Below are 20,171 nucleotides of genomic sequence, written 5' to 3' on the forward strand. Positions count from 1 at the left end.
AAATAAAGAGTTGCCTAAAGAAAAGTAGAGGGCGTTCACGTGACATCAGAGGACGGTTGCCATCCCAGTCGAGATCGTCTTGCTCCTGAGCTGTGCCAGCACATGGCTTCATCTTTAATGGTCTAGTAGACGAGGAAGCTCCGCATCTTCGGCATTGAGCACGTCTAACGCCTAGAGGCCTGCGCCACCACCAATAACCTTCCATAGATTCTTCGTAAGCTTTATCAGAAGTTGAAGGTCTATCTTCGTACCGCTTATCAGAAGTGGAGGGGCCTTCGTACCGGGTGGTCGTCGCGCCCTCGTAGCGGGCGGTGGAGCTCGGCACCTCATAACGCGTGTCTGAGGTGGAGGGTAGTTCGTAGTACTGTCTCTCTCGGCTGGATGAGGCTCGGTCAGACCAGGTGGAGGTTTCGCTGTCGCAGGGGGTGACGGGAGCACTTTGTGTGGGTTTCGGAACGTAGAGCGTATGAGTTTCTTCGGTGAATGATCCGCGTTTCTAGAATTTGAAAAACCTAGTGTTAGTAAGTGGATTTTTACATACATCTTAATTCATTGCCATCTTATAGTATAATGATCTAGCCGTGGAATATTCTGAATTTTCTGAAGCGTCACATCTTCACGTCATCGTCACGTCCTTTACCAGATAAACGTCCATGCGGTTATATTAATATGTAATAATAATGGCTAAATAGCCTGAAGTCTTAAGGATAGTCTGTCGCTTCCTCTCTCTGCAGTCCTGACCACCGGCAGCTTTGGCACTGCCCTGCTGTTGATGGCAGCCTAGGTTAGGTTTTATGAAATATTTTTATTATTTTTGTATGTTTTATATGTATTTTTTTAATTTTGAAAACATGTTTAGCCTAAGATTAAAACTAAATAGAAAACGGGATCAACATACTGTCATGAAATCGTAGTATGATCTTCTGAAGCGTCACACCTCTTGTAGGAACTTGATCGGACACACGCCCTGACGGTTGTCGCCCGATCGGATCATGACCATGCCGTCAACCTCGTCGCCCACTTGGATCACGATCTGGTCTCGCAGGAGCATTAGACCATTGTCGCCGTCAGATACCTTCGAATTTATAAAACATTATTATTTAAGTAAACGAAAACTTTGTCACGAGAAAAGTGTAACATATTTTAGGATGTTTTTGAAAATTCCGTATAAATCTAACATGATCGTATTTATACCGGATTTACGATCTATTGAAAATTAGTATCTACATTTATATTAACCGTAAGATAAGAAAGGATATACGTTATTAATAAGAGAATATTATATATATTGGGCTCCATACACCACCGTGGCAACACCTGCTTGCTGCTGCAACACTGTCTTGTCATAACAATAAAATTTGTGGATCTCCAGGGTCTGATCATTATGCTCCATAATTATGCATATATATGGAAAGGTCCTTATGCACATTAAGCATAAGGATCCTTCTCTGGGCAAGCCACATTCAAGTGTCATACATATTTGTAAACATAGTATTTTATATGAATGTTTGGATCATGTGTTGCCTGTTGAAGCTCAGTGGCGCCCTCAATCGGTTTTAACAATTTCTCGTAGCATAATAGAGTCAGAACAAGACATGTCTGCAACGATTTTGATAGCACACGCAGTGCAAGCGTTATTTATACGTCATAATTTCATAGAAGTTTGATGTTACTTGCACTGCGTCTGCTATCAGAATCGTTGCAGACTTATTGTCTTGGTTTGACTCTAAGTCTGTTTTTATTAAAAAGAGGCATGAAACCTAGGTATACAGAAAATCTGAATATGTGGATCAAATCAAATTCTACATAATTTTCGAGTTCAATATTGGCATTGTAAAGGGTGCAAGCTTAAGATGGAAGTATACCACAATACTCGTCCATACAAAAAGAGCAAATGTTTTTCCACTTCTTAATGTTTTCCAATCTCCATGGTTTTTTAAATATGTTATTGACATATAAAAACTAGGTTTATTGGTTTTTCTTGTTTTTCAAAATTTGCAATACAAAAAAAAATGTTTTTGGAAGCGAAACCTATACCTAGAAAACATGCTGAAGCGACATCAAAATCAAAGTGATTTGTTAAGATTTAGTTAGTGGAAACTGTTTACTCCCAAAATGGAAATTTCATAGAAAAAGTACCGTTATTTCGTTAGGATCGTAAAGCTATTCTTCCCTCTTAACACTTAAGCTGTCACTGTGGATGTGGATCAGAATCTGGCAGGCGCCGTTTACTAAAGCAATAAATTACTTGTCATTTTCCTAACCGCTTTTTACTCGATCGAAAACTCGTCAAATTTAAGACAAAGACATTAACACGATTCTTAGTAACTATAAGTAATTAACAACTAAATACTTAAGCACATATATTAGTGAAATCCCATTGTTAGGAATCCGTAGCCAAATGGCAAAAAATGGAACCCTTATAGATTCGTCATGTCCGTCTGTCTGTCCGATTCTGTCACAGCCACTTTTTTCCGAAACTATAAAAGCTATACTGTTCAAACTTGGTAAGTAGATGTATTCTATGAACCGCATTATGATGTTTACACAAAAATAGAAAAAAAACAATAAATTTTGGGGGTTCCCCATACTTAGAACTGAAACTCAAAAAATCTTTTTTCATCCAACCCATACGAGTGGGGTATCTATGGATAGGTCTTTAAAAATGATATTGAGGTTTCTAATATCATTTTTTTCTAAAGTGAATAGTTTGCGCGAGAGACACTTCCAAAGTGGTAAAAAGTGTGTCCCCCTCCCCCCCCCCCCGTAACTTCTAAAATAACAGAATGAAAAATCTAAAAAAAATATATGATATACATTGCCATGCAAACTTCCACCGAAAATTGGTTCGAACGAGATCTAGTAAGTAGTTTTTTTTTATACGTCATAAAAATTTAAAAAAAAAATTTTTTTCATCAAACCCATACGTGTGGGGTATCTAAGGATAGGTCTTCAAAAATGATATTTAGGTTTCTAATATCATTTTTTTCTAAACTGAATAGTTTGCGCGAGAGACACTTCCAAAGTGAAAAAAAGTGTGTCCCCCCCCCCTGTAACTTCTAATATAACGGAATGAAAAATCTAAAAAAAATATATGATATACATTACCATGCAAACTTCCAACGAAAATTGGTTTGAACCAGATCTAGTAAGTAGTTTTTTTAATACGTCATAAATGGTACGGAACCCTTCATGGGCGAGTCCGACTCGCACTTGGCCGCTTTTTTAAAATAAGTTAGGTAAAAAAACTATACTAGTATCAATGTTTTCCTGTGAAGGCCATTTCAGCATGTTGGGCTATGCTCAGTGTAGGGTTCAGTAGTTACCCGTCCATCAAAATAGGCTGCCTTGAACGTGGATTATTAGTGGGTATCCTGTATTACATAACAAGCATAAGGCGGGCTTTGTAGCTTTTTTACTAAGAAAGGAAGACTTTGTAAAAACTCTAAAACGGCTTAACCGATCATATTTGCTATAGTTTTCCTTGAGTCTTTACTAAGCTTTACTTTCACGATTTCGTTCATATTTTTTCAAACCGTGGTACAAATGTTAGAGGGGAACAAGCATTTTTTCGGAGTTATTATTTCCGAAAATATTGTATGCAATATTGTTTATCTTTTTTTTAATTCACTTATTCAGCATAAATTGCAGTAGACAGACGGACATGGCGAAATTATAAGGGTTCCTAGTTGACTACGGAACCCTAGAATGGGGCTTATAACGTTACGTTTGCCTGACGATGGGTTACCTAGCAGTGTTTCTCTTAAACTTTTTTACCCCGCGTGCCCTTATCAATTTCTCAGATATCTCTGAACCACATGACGAATAAAATAACACCACTGTATTTTAAAAAGTGTGGTTATTCTAGTCGCTGTGTCAGCGAACCCCTTTACGATCGCTGGCGGTGGCGAACCCCTGGGGGTTCGCGTACCGGACTTTGGGAACCCCTGTCCTTGAGGTTATTAGCCGCGCAAACTGAATATGATGGTTTGTATCTCATCTCGTGCACTTTTTCGTTAGAGTATTTTGACATCAATTTCGTTCGAATCTCTGTAAGGACACAAATATTCTTCTTTGTTTTGCGTTTTTTACAAATACTCGTATTCGTTTTTATTTTTTAAGTCATGGAGTAATTTTTTTCTACATATCTATTTTTGTTACTTTATTAGACAATCGTAGATACTTTTGAGGCATAGTGTAAACTTTTAGTTTATAGTTACTTTTGACGACCGCCGATGGTCCCGGGTTTAAATCCTGGTAAGGGCACTTATTCGTGTGATGAACATGGATATTTGTTCCTGAGTCATGGATGTTTTCTATGTATTTAAGTATTTATAAATATGTATATATTATTATATATATCGTTGTCTACGTACCCGAAACACAAGCCTTATTGAGCTTACCGTGGGACTTAGTCAATTTGTGTAATAATGTCCTATAATATTTATTTATTATTATATATAGTTTGATCCGATACTTTTGATGCTGACTGTACAAGCTTTACTTAGCTCGGGACTTGGTCGATCTGTCTAATGTTGTCTATGCTTGTCCCCCAATATTTATTATATTTACAAACTGACCTGTAAATTATGCGTAACTTGCAGCGGCCGCTCCCCAGCCTGCAGCTTCGTGCAATATTTGGAGGGGAAGTAGCCGATCTTGCCCAGGCACTTGCCCTTCCACCAATCTGGGTCCGAGGTGTCGATGACCGTGACCTTGTACCCCGCCTTCAGATCGAGCTCGTCGGCGTGCCGCGATTTGAAGTTGTAGAGGATCACGTAGAGGTTGGTTGGTAGGAGGCGCTGATGCTTCTGGAAATGAGAGTTTTCTTTTTTAAGTGATCAGTAATGCACTTTTTTGACAGATGGAAAGTGGTAACAGAGCATAAGATGAAGTTTAGAGTCAGGAACAGACTAATGACTTATTAGATTTATGTTCTCATTTGATATTTACCACTCTCAATCCATTTTGGAGATAATCATTGATTTATATCTGATATTCTACGAGCGTGTACACTTGCCTTAGGGTCTGTTTACTTATTGATTAGTGTTTAGTATGAGTTCATACATTTGCTACTAAACACAAGTTCAGTACTATCTCGGACGATCGTTATTCGAAATGGTATTTATATGTCATAGTTTTCAATAGTTTGGTGGATTTAAACATAATGTCCGTGTTACAACAGCGCTATTAATCACTTTTTACAAAAAACTATAAAAATATAGATTATTTAAAATAAAATAAAAATACTATGCCATTCGGTTTCCTTAAATGTACATAGCTATTGTTAATACCCCAAAGTTAATGGAGTTTAAAAAACAAACACCGTTCTTATATTATAACACAAAAAAATTTTGTACATTTCAATCCACACTGCGTCGTAAACGAATAAACGTGTTAGATTACTTATCTAAAGGCTATATGCACAATTTTATTCGATCATGGTAGCTAAAATCACCATTGGAAATTCGACATCGACATCCAAACCTTTTCCAATTTATCAATCAGGATTAGCTACCCTAATCCTAAGTTATTGACGCAGGCACTAGTTTTCAATCACGAATACCGATGTAAAGAGGAAACTAGATTGAAACATTATTTGTAAAACAATTTGACTGTTAAAAATTATTATTCTAAGCGAAAACCTTTTGAATTTCTTGCAACAATTATTCAGAACTGATACGGGACAATGGGGTAGTGACGGATACGTTTTCACATGGCTTTAACTCACATAGGTGAGGAAGCAAGGTGGTTAAACAGAGAGGATTGTGACCATTTGTATATATACTCTTTGCGTATTATGCAGAGGTCTTGATATACGGGACGGGTAATAATACGGGATACTTAAATACGGCGACAGTCCCGTATTTACGGGACGTCTGGCAACCCTACCTATCCATAATCAACAATCGCTAAATATTGCACTATTTTTGCTGTATTTGTACCTACACCAAGCATAACAAAAGCTCATAGAAGCTGAAAACAATTTGCTTAGTAATACGCCAGTGAATTTTAAAACCTCGTTTCAGCCAGACGTTAAGCTTATTCCTTATTCCTAAAGTATATTTTGCAAAGTGCTAAGGAACTTGATATTCCGAAAGTAAAATTTTCTTATAGTTTTTGTAGTTAAGGGGCTGTCAACACCCAATTCGTGTAAGGTTGGTGTTACTTAAGCAGTTTTATAAGAAAAACTATTTGTTTACAGCAAAAAAGTTGATATTAATTATATTTTAAAGACCGTGGCCGTACTCGATACAATGATTGGACGAAATCGGCTCGATAGAAAGTAATTGCAAAGATTAGTCTTAAAGTCACCATTAAACGGTTCTATGTATGTCTTTATATTTTCCACTTATGGATCTGCAATTAAAAACACAATTTCAAAACTTACGAGTATGTACTGCTAACGAGTAATATTACACACATAATCCACTTTTTTTATTTTAATAGTTTTCTTTTTAATTCCCTTGCCCAGTGACAGTGATAGTGCTATCTCATTTACTCCGATACAAATTAAAAGCCTCTTAATATTATACCGGCAATATACTTATAGTAAATGGAACTATCACTTTTTCTTCCCTTACAAGCAGTTAGTATGGATGACCTTTAAATATGTAACAGCGATCGCAGGAGAGGGCTGCTATAAAAATCAGAAATCCTATGTATTTTATCATCATGAATCTAACAACTTTAGCGCATCGCTGCACACTAACTTATACCGACTGCACGTCAACTGCAACGTCGGCGTGCAGTTCCAATACAAGTCGCAGTCGGGTTGCAGCCCGTCTGTATCGTCCCTTAGTAGTATAGCCTGAAGGGTACAAGCTTAGGTACTTAAAGAATTTATATACAATTTCTTGTAAGTTGGTAATGTCGTTAATTGTGGTTAGGTCAATATGTGAGACGTTTGTGATTAATAATATTAACTGACAGTATTTTAAATACAATAATCGACATAGATTTCAGATAATGATACTAGCTACTGCGAGGATTGCGACTATGAAAAGACATGTAGTAAAAAGTTATTGACGTCGTATGTGAGTCGTGAAACACGTCAACGCTTATATACTAGTTATACACTTACACTAGTCTGCTTGACAGGCGACGGGCAAGGGCTCGCACTGTTCGACGAAAGACTCTTGTCAGGCTCATCGGGCAGTTCCACGCTACTCATTCTTCCCCCACGAGCGCTCAGCAGCCGCCTGCTATGCACCGGTGATGATGGCGCTACAATTCAGAACGAAAATCAAGAACCGCTTCCATTGTCACCACTAGCACAACTTTTTCATGCTATTCTTGCTGTTACTATTTCACACCAAGCTGTTCTAGCTAGATCATTGATGAGTTGCACAGACAGTAACATATTACCAAAGAGTTATTGCTTGTTATAAAAAGGTAAAGTCCAAAAAACGTGCCTCTCAAGTTTGACACCCGAAACTGGCAGAAACAGATGGCGATGGCGCTGTACAAACAGCAACACTCTTTAACTGTCCGTCGGTTTAACATGCCTTTTGTAATAAGGTCCACCGAATGGACAGTTAACAGTGTGGGCAATGATACTGCGGCGCTGTATTTCAATACATGTATTGTGGTTACTAAATTGTCAAACGTCAACATTTGATAATCAAAGTTACCTTATGATTTACGGAGCCGTATAGCAGTGAGAGTCAGAATGGCGGGTGTACCTAAATAAAATTAAATGAAAACCATACCATATTTTAGTACCTAATTTGTACTATTTAGCACCTCCTTTAAAAAAAATTGTACCTCACGGTACTTAAAGTTATCACCAAAAAAACAGGTCACCCGCCATCCTGACAGTCAGAATGGCGGGTGTACTTTATTACGCTATGTTCCCGTGGTTATTGATAAATTCTATAAAAGCCAAATTTTTGTACCTTTTTTGTACCTTCATATTCAATTATAATACGAGTCATTTTATTTTTGGTTTCCAAGTTTTACTCATTTTATATTTTGCTTGCTATTACAATTTTAAAGCGCTATAATTTTTCAAATTATCGATTTCAATTTTAAGAAAAAACGCTAAGGTACAATTATGTTTATTACGCCAGGATTTAGTACCTTTAATGTTTAATCTGTTAAGTTCAAATAACACAGTAAATCATGTCTTAAAGAAGGCTAGGCGCCAATTCAAAGAAATCTTCCTAAGAAAAATCATTTTTAAGACATGATTTTCTGAGCTATTAGAACTTAACAGATTAAACATTAAAGGTACTAAATCCTGGCGTAATAAAAATAATTGTACCTTAGCGTTAAAAAAGGCTAGGCGCTAATTCAAAGAAATCTTCCTAAGAAAAATCATTTTTAAGACATGATTTTCTGAGTTATTTGAACTTAACAGATTAAACATTAAAGGTACTAAATCCTGGCGTAATAAAAATAATTGTACCTTAGCGTTTTTTCTTAAAAATTAAATCGATAACTTGAAAAATTATAACGCCTGCAACATTGTAATAGCAAGCAAAATATAAAATGAGTAAAACTTGGAAAGCACAAATAAAATGACTCATATTATAATTGAATATGAAGGTACAAAAAAGGTACAAAAATTTGGCTTTTATAGAATTTATCAATAACCACGGGAACATAGCGTAATAAAGTACACCCGCCATTCTGACTGTCAGGATGGCGGGTGACCCGTTTTTTGATCATAACTTTACGTACCGTGAGGTACAATTTTTTTTAAACGAGGTACTAAATAGTACAAATTAGGTACAAAAATATGGTATGCTTTTCATTTGATTTTATTTAGGTACAACCCGCCATTCTGACTCTCACGTATAGCATCATCTCGTTTAGCTTTCAAATTCTAAGCACGAATTTATCTTTAGACTTTACACATCTTACACAATCAATAGATCTTTATTGGTATTATCTGCCTATGTGTAGTTAATTGGTATAAATTTAAATTGGAGCCGACTGAAATCTTTTGGTTCACATTACTTGAGAATTGTGACAAAGTTTTCTTACTTGATAATTTCTGTGCTGTGTGGCCATATGTTATTAAATGGGCATTGACGTTTAACAAAAGACTCTGCTGATTTTTTTATTTAAACACCGTAATTATTTTATAAATATGCTTATAGAATCAAAGACAAGAGAGTCCTTTGAATTTGAACGTACACATTACTTTGAACTTCAACAAATTACTTACTTTCATTACGATCAACAAATTTTACGATCTGCATTTGTCTAGGAGTTTCAATAAAATATCAGCATACTCGTATTATTTTTAATAAAGACATGCAATTAAAGTATGGAAATTATTAATTAGAGCTCATTTACATTACACATTTTTGAATGTTATCAGAATTTCACCCAAGTTTCAAGAAGTGTAGGTACGCAGCTACGCAGTATCGAGAGGATTGAGAATTGAAGACTCTAAAGGACTTATTTATGCTGAGAAGTTATAACGAGTTCTTCGCAAAATGTTTTATTAAATTTGAATTACGTGGAACCTGTAAATAAGCCCTTGTTAATGTGTGTATTGGTGCTAAATTCTGTCTTTCCTGTTCCAGAACTGTAAAATTATTATGTTGGTTTCACTTTTTTAGTTTATCGTGTCATTCAATTATCTCGCTCATATATACTTCTTAGCAAGTGACAACCACAACAGCCAACAGGTTACCTTGGGCCCAGATTTAAGTGGGAAGCGATTTTTTAGCGCATAAAAAAATAAATTCTTAGGTACCAGGTATTCCAGTGTTATCGAATTTTAGGAACAGAAGGGACAACATTTGCTTTTCTGTCTGTGTGACTAACTTTTATATTTTAGTTAAATACGATACATGCGGTGTTTAATATGAAAGATTATAAAATTTATAAAACTTAAGTGTCTTATGAGATTACGATTGCTTATCAATCTATTGTTCAATGGACAAACAATGTTGTATCAGTAAATCGATAGCCGACCGTTAATGAATACTTTCATCCTTGACTCGGGTTTCATATTGCCCGTGTACCTAATGAGTAACGTCAATAATGTCAATATGTTCTGATATTTTCTTCATTGCTGTTGGACTGGAAATGGTTGCTGATTTTTTCTCGTATCAAATTATCAGCAGATTAATATCGTTGTCTTATTATCAGTTGTTTAATGTAAACTATTGAGCACCTCTCAGATTTTTAGCTTACCCATTACTTACAGGTACGTGTTTTGTGTATGACAACTGTTTGAAATTAAAGGGGGTAAGAAAACTGTATGCACATGTAGTTTTTGTCCAGTTATTCGCCTTATCAGATGATCACAAAGCCATGATTCAGGACTTTTTCTGCGCAGGAAATTTAAAATTTTGCTTAACTTTTCTAGCGGCTTCAAACTTTTTAGTTTAATTTGTTTTGATCCAACAATTTGTGAATTATTTAAAATGTTATAAAAGTATGGAGACATTGAATAGATGTCGCCTATCGATTTACTTTTACAAGCGTTAGGAAACTAACATACACGATCGTGTGGTATAGTTATGTATCATATGCTTATTAATCTTAGTAAAGCCATGCCTCGTGCAAAGTGCCTTGCTCGAACCTAGAACCAAAAGAAGAATCAAAATGACATGCCCGTTAAACCAAATTGAATGTTGTGTAGAAATTTCGGACATATAAGTGAGAAATCATATAAAATGACATAAAGGTGTGATGATGACGATCGTATGGCAGTGATGAATAAGTTCGATCAACGAGGGTTTCAAGTTTATTTACAGCCAACCCGAACATGTTTTACGGAAAGGTAAAGCGAGGTGGCAATGTAAAACATAACCTCATTTTAATCATGGATGATTATCTATATGCAATGGTTAAAATGCAAGTACTAAGCACATTTATCGTTCCGTAAAATACAATTATTTTCGGGTTATTAATACAAAAATATATATTTTCTCGTTGATTACAATATGCTCATGATCGATTATCATCAATATAACATTATCGCAAAGCTCATTTCGTCCATCCACATTGTACAACAACAATGTACGCAATAACAGAACTTTTAACGTACAATATCGTGAATCACCTTAAAAACGTCGAATAACACCACATAGTAGTATATCTAAACAGTACAACAGTCATAAAGTTCTATACACACGCACACAAGCCAAGCTAGAGGGTAATCTGTAAGGATAACATCGCCTGTGCGAAAACATAGCTTGGTTGACATTTAAGTACATTTATAATTTTATACATTACCCGAGTCCAAAAATACCAAGAAATCACTAGTAACGTCAAGTTTGTAACAAATTCCTGTTTGCAAACATAGGCAGGTAGCAAAAGCGGGCAAAGAGAAGTATTTTGAAACAGTTACCCTTAGTACACAATTTTAGTTGCCAGCATAAGTTTATTCTAATAAGAAACCCCTAATATATTGTAGAAGAATTTTTTTATCGTCATTTTGCGTTGGTTTAAAAGAAATCAAATAACTTAAGTTATTGGAAGTTTGTAAATACAACATTAAAATATTTTAGATGTACATTTAAATTAAAATAAATCAATCTATTCGAAATTGATTCAGAATATAAATCACTTCTTTTTATTATTTTCATTTCTTTAAAAAAAGGAATACAGTACTGTTCATTTCATTCCAAGTTCTGATTTAGACGAGACTTATGCAAGCAACTATAGAAATCTCATTTATAGTTTCTAACAAAACTACTTATAAGGAATCTTTGATTTGCAGTAGGCAACATTAAGCACGCTTTACATTTCCCATGAAACCGCATAAAGTGGCTGAAAGCGGAGTTTATTTCTGCCGCCGAGAGCATGACAGCAATAAAATCTTAGAATGTTAAGATCTGGTGGATGTATTTGTACTGAAGGCATTAATATCAAGGTGATCGAATAATCTTTTACACCATATATAAGAGTGACAGAATTGTATTAGCTTAAATTTGACAGATCGGCTGCATAAAGGTTATTAAAAACAAAGGAGTACTTTCACCTCTCTTGCGTGAATCAGAGGATATGTAAGTAAGAGACGTCGTTCTGGTTGGTTGGACCCGGGCGTTTAGAGTACTCGGTGTGCGTACAGAGGACGCGGCTGCTTTGCGAGGGCTGGTCTCTCCCCGGTCGTCGCCGCAGTTCCCCGCACTCCGGAGAATCCAGCGACAGGCTCTTCATTCTAAGGTTCAACTTTTGACGTCTCGGCGAGTGCGGCGCTATAACAGTCACGCATGATGAGCACACTTACCCTTTGAGACGCTGGGGTAAACTAGCGTTACAGTGAATAAAAGGGTTTTGAGTAAGTAGGTTTAAGTAAATATACCTATTCAAACAACGATTGCTAATGTAATGTGGTTATTAGTAAGTGGGGCATAATTGGTTACGGGATTATTTTATGTTTTGATAGATAATGATAAATATAAATATTACAGTTAACACTTAAAATTTTATATGCAAAATGTGACTATTGAAAGATGTTATGTATTAAAAATATCACACGATAAGCAACAAATATAAAATAGTAAAATACAACAATCAAAAAATAATGTGCGTAAGCGTTGCAAACAATTTCAAATATCTAAAATGAAGTAAGAATAAGAGGAGAGAAAAGATAGATAATAGAAAATACATAAGAAAACGTATCAAAACCCTGCCTTATTGTTAGTTGAGCACTACTGCACCTAAGAACTAATTCTACTCTAATTTTCTACGGTTTTTACGGATGTAAGCATCCTACTTGAACGGACTATGGTTGCGGCGTAATCATAGCCCTATTACATAGTGAATGAAATCTATTAATCGGCCCGTCATCAGCAGCGTTCATTGGATAGAAACAAACAAATATGGCTTCGGATGAGGTAGCAAAATGCTCGTTGATGCAACGAATCTTCGAATGAACAAAGAAGTCAATCTACAGGGAATCGCTTAGATACGATGTCATTGTCGGTACCAGGTAATGGACTGGCGCGGTCGGCCTGCCTCAACATTTGGGCACTCTTCGAGTTCTTCATCGACCCTGTATGGACAAAGTAAACAGCAACCGTCTATAAGTGATCAACTACTGAGTTAACTCAATACCTCCGTACTGCCCTGTAAATAGGTAAGTAGTTGTAAAGTTTGTGAAAAGAATAAAAATAGTGATAGGAAGGTGTTAAGAAAGCCAACGAAACTAAATGTTAGTCGATTGGTTAGTCAAATAATGAGTGTTGAACTAGATACTCCGCTGGTGGCGTGAGGTGAGTTGCTCGCCGCGTGAACTAAGCTAAAGACAATTGTAAGTCACTCCGATTTCGCAAACAAGGAAGCAATCTTCGAGTCCTCGACTGTTATTTGTTCGTGCGTAAGTATAAGAAAGTAGGTAAGTTAGCGTTATCGTGTCAGATGTGTATCGACGATATAAAAACGCATGCAATCGTGAGCGCGCCGCCAAGCCATGCACCACTCATCTGCGGGTAACCAGAATAAAAGTAAGCTGCTCAGTTCTGATTTTTATTGTAACAAGTAACAATATACATATCACAGTACGCGGGGCGCTTCGGGGTTTGTAATAAGGGAGTCCGAGAAGCGGCTGAGAGCTACGTCGGGACTGTCGCCTATGCGATATGTCGAAATTGTCTGATCTCCGCGGGTCGTGAGTTAAGGAATCATTTTTTCTTGCGCACGCTGCCGGTGGACTTAAGGATGGAGGGCGGTGGATCACCGTTTTCGTTTGTGAAACAAAGAGGCTGTCCGAAAGGCCGGGAATGCGTCTCCTCCGATTCTGCAAAGACAACGGGCAAACAAAACAAAATAAATAAATATAAATAAATAAAGATACCATAAAATAAATTGTAATAAAATAATAAGGGGTTAATTACACAAATGCAAATAAAATTAATAACAGTTAGGTAGGGGGTTAAATTTGGAGTATTTGAATTAATGTCTTAATTATCTGATTTATCGTAAAACGATCAATCCAGTAAAGGATGGGTACAAGCATCTAAAGTGTATTGCCGAGCTTTGTCTATTTATGACTAAACTAACACAGCAAACGCAAAATAAAAGTACATAAGTTATAACATAAATGACGATCGAACACACATCGGATACGAGGCACTGTAATCCACTTAGAGGACAGGACAAACAAAGCTCATTTCGCAGCTGTGAGACAGTGAGAGAACGATGCGCTACGGCAGCCGTGGGCGCATACTTTCCGGTAGAGAAATGGACCGGTGCTGCGGCGAGCAGCGGCGCGAGCGCGAACCCCACATGGACAAACTCTTGACGCCGGCGAACAGGCGCCGCCGCATGCCGCCGTCGGGCCCGCGCGCCGCCTACGACAAGCACCGCTCAGTACCGCGCCCGACACCCCGCAACCCGCCCCCGCTTGCGCCCGCGACTATATTAAATGCGTGCAAAAAGAATTCGACACTACTGAAAACGAGTGATAATCTGAGTGAAGCTGCCGGTCGGCCGTCGCGCGCCTCGTCGGGGCGGAGCGGCGCGGCGGCCGGCGACCTACGGCGCGGCTCGAGCGGAGAAGCGAGCGAGCTCGGGTGCGGCGCAGACCTGAGCTGGAGGCGACGGGCTGCGGTGCCACGGCCAGCCCGGCCAGGCCCACGGCCGGCCGCGCCGGCGAGCGCGCGGGCGCCTCCTCGGGCGCCGCCGACACGCGCACTACCGGGCCCCCGCCACCCGGCTTCGCGATTTCGTTGGCTCGCTTCAGAACTTGGTAGGTCTGATCCACTTCCTCCTCTGAGCATCGAGCGAAATGCGGTTAGAGACAGATTGCGATCGCCACATCGACCGGGACAACATGAAACTCGTCATTTATAATAACACATGTGCGTTAGACTAGAATAGTATTATTTGTTAGTAGGTAATGTTTGTGGCAAACCTATTTGTGGTAAAAGATTTGGAATGTTAATGTTCTTGAATGCTCGGCTCAATAAGGTGCAGAGGGGTCACTCCTAACAGTTCAGATCATACTGTACCCTCGTCATAGTAGCTATCAAAATCATCATCGAACTCGACCGATCCCTTGAAGGAGATCTTGGTGAGCCTCTGTCCCGGTAGCCACCCGTCCACTGGTGAATAACGTGAAGTTAGCTTCAACTAAAACTTACAGTAGCAGTGTCGCATGTAGGTAGTGTAGCTTGGCAAGCTTTATGATAGTGTAAGCGTATTAAGTATGTGGATGTTATGTCGCATAAAGCTATACCTTTGAGATATGTTTAGCCAATCATAGTTATGGAGGTAATAACAATAGGTAAAATAATTTGCCTAACTAATATACTTACCATTGCTTCTGAAAGTCTGATCTGGGTTAGAATTAGTATAGAATATAAAAGAGATAAAACTACAAAGGTATCGTAGTTTTTTTTTTTTCAACATTTTTTCTGTGTGTATTTAGTTTAAATTAATTATGCGCTTTGTAAGTCTAGTACGACCATCTTGAAAAATTATCGTCTTAACATAAACGATAACGGTCCACTGTAGCCTAAATCCTAAAGCTTAGGTAATTCAAAGGTTCCAACAAACAAAACACAGAATTCATTTATTATACCACTTTAGGTTTCCTCACAAATTGCTTTTTAGTGTTAGTCTAACCAACAAGAATGGTTTTTATTCTTACATTATACACGTAACGCTTCAGAATTTTGACGTTAAGCTACACATTAAGTCCTCAATTAAGTCTTAGACGTATTTGCTGTTTGGTCAAATCGGGCATAAGTAGATCGTATTTATAATAAGTTCTTTTCAAAAGTGAATGCTTACTATCTTCATCGAAAGCGGCCTCCTGTACGCGGTGAGACTCGATCTCCGAGGTGCTCTTCTGGCGGCGCAGCAGGCGGGACTTGGTCTGACATTTGCCGACCTGCGGCATGCAGTCCGCGTGCACGTTGAGCTTGCACAGGCGACAGCGGAGCCCCTGGCGCGTGTGCCCTGTGGGAGAACAAGTTATCTGAAGGATCACATTCATCGCACATATAATATTTAAATAGTTTTTATAATAATAATAAATAATGAAATGTTTTATTGCAGGCATAAAAAAACCCATATATGTCTTTTATACTCGTAGTATTGCTCTTAATGCGGACGATCTAAGCTATAAGTCCGAACCCGTAAGTGTCAAAGCCAGAATAATCAGAAGCAGACATAGTTTAGTCGACCGAATAATGGAGCCAAGTTGAGGAAACGGAAAAAGGAAAGATCCCGTCGTAATAGATAGATACCCAACTGAATTATTAGTCTGACATAGGATAATGGACGGAAATCTAGGGCGGGTTGACGACACGGAGAAATTTTAAGATCAAGGGTCACGACCCGAGTAAGAACAAGCGGAATCCTACAAGCACTTTTAGATTTAGATTTCCATTCATCTTTCACGGTTGCATCTTGTACGAGCCCGGAGACTTTAGAAACCTTCGTATACTAGCTTGTGTGTTTTTTTTGTAACAAACCCAAATAACTTATTTGAAAGTATGCGAAGTATGTTATAGGTATCTTATACAACTCGTCTCTGTCTCTACCCTCTGGACATAGATGAATAGGGCGTGTCGATTAGGGTATTTCTAACCTATGTACAAAGTCTCATTCCAACGCCACAGTATTATAATGGAGAAATTAATGATTTACGATTTAATATACTGTACTTCGGAACAGACTGTATGTAGATACACGGTAATTAAAAAGTGTGGTATGTCACTAATGTCATGTCACTTTAATCTTATCGTCATTGCGAACGGCTAATATAGTATCCTCCTATTTATTGATGATTTATTTGTTGTAATTAACCTTTTAATATTTTTTTACGTTTATCTAATCAAATAATTTAACATATTAGAACATGCCTTAGAAGGTACTCTACTCGGGATCTCGGTCAATGTCCAGAGAGTAGAGACACGTTGTATATTTATGTAGATACGTTTATCAGTAAAAAGCAGTCGGTAGTCAGTATTGATTATTCCCTTCTATTTGACATGTTGTTTACCTTGTTACGATGAGCACAATTTGCCGTAGAACCATGCTACCCATTAGCTACAATCACCCCCAGACAATCTAGCATCAGTCGTAATCACTTATCCTCTGTTGAGGTTGAGACCAAGGTCAAACGCATTTAAATATCAGTAAAGCTTTAGCCACTAATTGCAGGAAAGATCATTAGGCTAACGATAGACCATCGGCGGTCACTGAATTTATATATTTCTAAGGCCCATAGGATTGATTTAACTTGTTTTAATGAAAGATGAAGATGGCACTCGTTTTACATTAATGTCAACAAAAGTAAAATAAAATTTTAAAAGCGGCAGGTGTATTATGGTTGACTTTATCCACGTGATAAAATAACCTGCACTTTTTAACACTGCGGGATAGAAAGTGACGGACATCGTTTTATCACGCTATCACTTAGACATAAACGACCGTCATATCCGTACAGGACTTAAGGATGACTCACGCTACACAGTGCCAGGGCCGGGCCGGGGCGGACCGGAGCCAGCCGTCACACGGACTTTCAGGAGCGCCACCGTCGCCGGACCGTTCCGGGGCCGGGGCGACCGGGCCATCATCTCTATATTATAGTATCTCTATGCGTTGACACTATCGTTGAGTCTCCGAGCGCGAGACAGGCCGGGAGTTTACACATAATATCAGCCAATAATTTGATTGTGATTTTTCGATAACACAAAAAAAAACAGTGTTGGTATTAAGGAAAAAGACAATCAAATGTACATATTTATGATATATATCCGCCATACTATCCGAGATTTCTGTAGGCTAAGATGCACAATTTACATAAATTTCATGATCGAATTTTATTGGAGCCTCACCACGTTTAATATAAAGTAGCGATAACAATTATTCAGTGGCTAAAGAAACAAATCCCATTTTAACTGAAGTCATTAATTAATGTGGTAAAAAAATTCACCATTAACGGTTAACACATTTATTTCCAGCATTGACTTACATCGTCACTGGGTGGGACGTATTCAAAGTTCCATATCGGTTTTCGGTTTAACGGCATGAGACAAAAGGTCTAACCTATGAAAGGCACAATGTGACGATTCAACATTTAGTTCTACCACGAACTCGTATAGAAATTGATTGAAGGTCGCGGTCGGCATTAACTCACTATGCAGTTAGTGGGTAGTGACACTAGTGACCCTGCCTATGAAGCCGATGGTCCCGAGTTCGAATCCCGGTAAGGGTGTGATGAACACAGATATTTGTTCCTGAGTCACGGGTGTTTTCTATGTATATTTATAATATATTTTCTATGTATGTATTTATCTGTTTACGTATGTATATCGTCGCCTAGTACCCATAGTAGTTACAAGCCTTGCTTATTTTGGGGCTAGGTCGATCTGTGTAAGATTGTTCCCACATATTTATCTAATTTTTTATTTTTTTGCACGTATTTACCTATAAATATAAATACTATTTTATTCCTTGCAACATAGTAGCTAACTGCAAAGCTATACGGCTACCACCAGTTTGACACTGATATATTCGATAGCATGCGCGTAACTTACTCTCTATGCAACTCGCTCGTACTCGCATATTAGTGCGAGCGAGACGGATAGACAGTAAGTTACGCAGACGTTACCGAATAGGTCAGTTCGACACTGCTAAGGCAGTCGTGGTAAGGCTACTGATGGTGCCTTCAAGTTACGTTGATGTTTGAAAATGATGATAAAAATAATAGAACATAACCGTTGTTCGATAAAATGTTTTTGGGCAAATGAAATGAATCATCAAGTGAGCCATGACGATTCATGGTGTTAGTCACGTAAACTATCACTTTTCCACTCATAAAAAGTATTACTAATGAAAACTTCTTTTATACGCTTTTCGCGAATTTGCTTCAATAAAATGTCGCGTGATTCACTATGACCCACTACAATTCATCGTTACTTTACTAGAATCATGAGATTAGCATTCTAAGCTACATACTAACTATGAAAGTCTTTCATGTCCTGAAAAGTGCTTACAAAAGATGCTTTCTGGGTCACAGTGATGACATTGCCGATAAAACCATATCCGAGGTTGGAATATATAATGAAGATATTGTAATTTGGCAAATATGATCCAGTTCCCCTTTGTAAAAAATAACAAGTATGGTATGACTCTGTTAATATTGTAATCAGAGTTTTAACTCGTCATCCCGTCAAACATAAAAAAAACGGTTAAACACTACCTACTGTATAAATGTACCTTTTATTGCAGGTAGAAGGCTAAATAAAACAACTAAGTGCAAGATGATATTTTTTACAATTAATATAAAATTAAAATAAATAAGTACTCATGACCATTTTGAAGTACTTAACCGTAAATTTACATAAATGAAAATATGATTTCTGCTTACTTTCAAGTTCACTTCAACTTTAAAATGAGTTTTAGTTTTAAGTTTTGATTTATTTCCTTTGGACATTGAACAAAGCAATACGCTCAATCTAAGTAAAGTCAACTGCAATAAAATGCTGGATTATATTCTGTAGACTTTAAGTTTTTAAAGAATGGGTATCGATACAAAGTAAGTAAGTAAGTAGTAAGTAACGAAAAGGCTTCGCATGCTTCGAAGCTCAAGTAATAGAATGCTACAGTTTTCTGTCATACTCGTATCTCAGGAACTTGAGACCTTTTTGAAATTAAGGGGTCAAAATAATGGTTCGTCGAACCTCAAGTCACGATCGTCGCGGCTGAGCAACAGTTCGTACGGGTTGGTGCGAGGTACCAGCAAAAAAAGTCTTTCTTTATAATGCCATTGTCGAGGTTAATCGCTTGTACGTGGCCACCAGAACGTCGGTAATCGCTAACGATATTGTAATTAGTCGACGAACCTCACTTTTATGGTTTAGCCGTAAAAAAATTAAAACTGGGTAGGTAAATAGGCGAGGCGCCAACTTTAAAAAAAAAATATTGCTTTTTTGTCTTATAATCTATTTACATCTGTTACAATCAACAATAAACATTAAAACTAAATTTAAAAAACTTGACAAACTTAATAAGACATTTACACAAAATACTTAAAATGATCTGTACCCCTAGTGTGAATTTATTCGATAGCGAGACGTGACGTACGCGTTTGCATTAAGTCCCATTTTGTACGGGATTTTGAGTTACCAAAACGTCCCGCTTGGCGCGCTGTTTCTAAATGCCATACTAAATGAGACTTAACACAAACGCGTACGTCACGTCTCGAAATCGAATAAATTTACACTAGGGGCTCTGAAGATGAT

The 20,171-nt window shown here is 37.6% G+C and overlaps 1 protein-coding gene across 5 annotated transcripts in view; it reads right to left on the reverse strand.

The window, feature by feature from the left end:
* Positions 1 to 288: 288 nt before the first annotated feature.
* The window catches only part of LOC133533775 (uncharacterized), a 252,001-nt gene continuing 232,118 nt past the window's right edge, over positions 289 to 20,171 (reverse strand). Inside the window, exons 13-19 of one of the 5 annotated variants that reach the window (XM_061872825.1) lie at positions 15,709 to 15,876; positions 12,902 to 12,967; positions 10,466 to 10,546; positions 7,085 to 7,227; positions 4,581 to 4,811; positions 899 to 1,075; positions 289 to 496 (exon numbers count right to left, since the gene is read on the reverse strand). In XM_061872825.1, the coding sequence (XP_061728809.1) occupies positions 932 to 1,075; positions 4,581 to 4,811; positions 7,085 to 7,227; positions 10,466 to 10,546; positions 12,902 to 12,967; positions 15,709 to 15,876 (833 nt within the window). In that variant the 3' untranslated portion in view covers positions 289 to 496; positions 899 to 931. Of the gene's footprint in view, positions 497 to 898; positions 1,076 to 4,580; positions 4,812 to 7,084; positions 7,228 to 10,465; positions 10,547 to 12,901; positions 12,968 to 13,426; positions 13,712 to 14,924; positions 15,018 to 15,708; positions 15,877 to 20,171 lie in introns of those variants that run through there. The other 4 variants (XM_061872820.1, XM_061872821.1, XM_061872822.1 and 1 more) reach the window with 4 other exon arrangements.

The sequence above is a fragment of the Cydia pomonella genome, unplaced genomic scaffold (genome assembly GCF_033807575.1).
Source record: "Cydia pomonella isolate Wapato2018A unplaced genomic scaffold, ilCydPomo1 PGA_scaffold_203, whole genome shotgun sequence".
Lineage (NCBI taxonomy): Eukaryota > Metazoa > Arthropoda > Insecta > Lepidoptera > Tortricidae > Cydia > Cydia pomonella.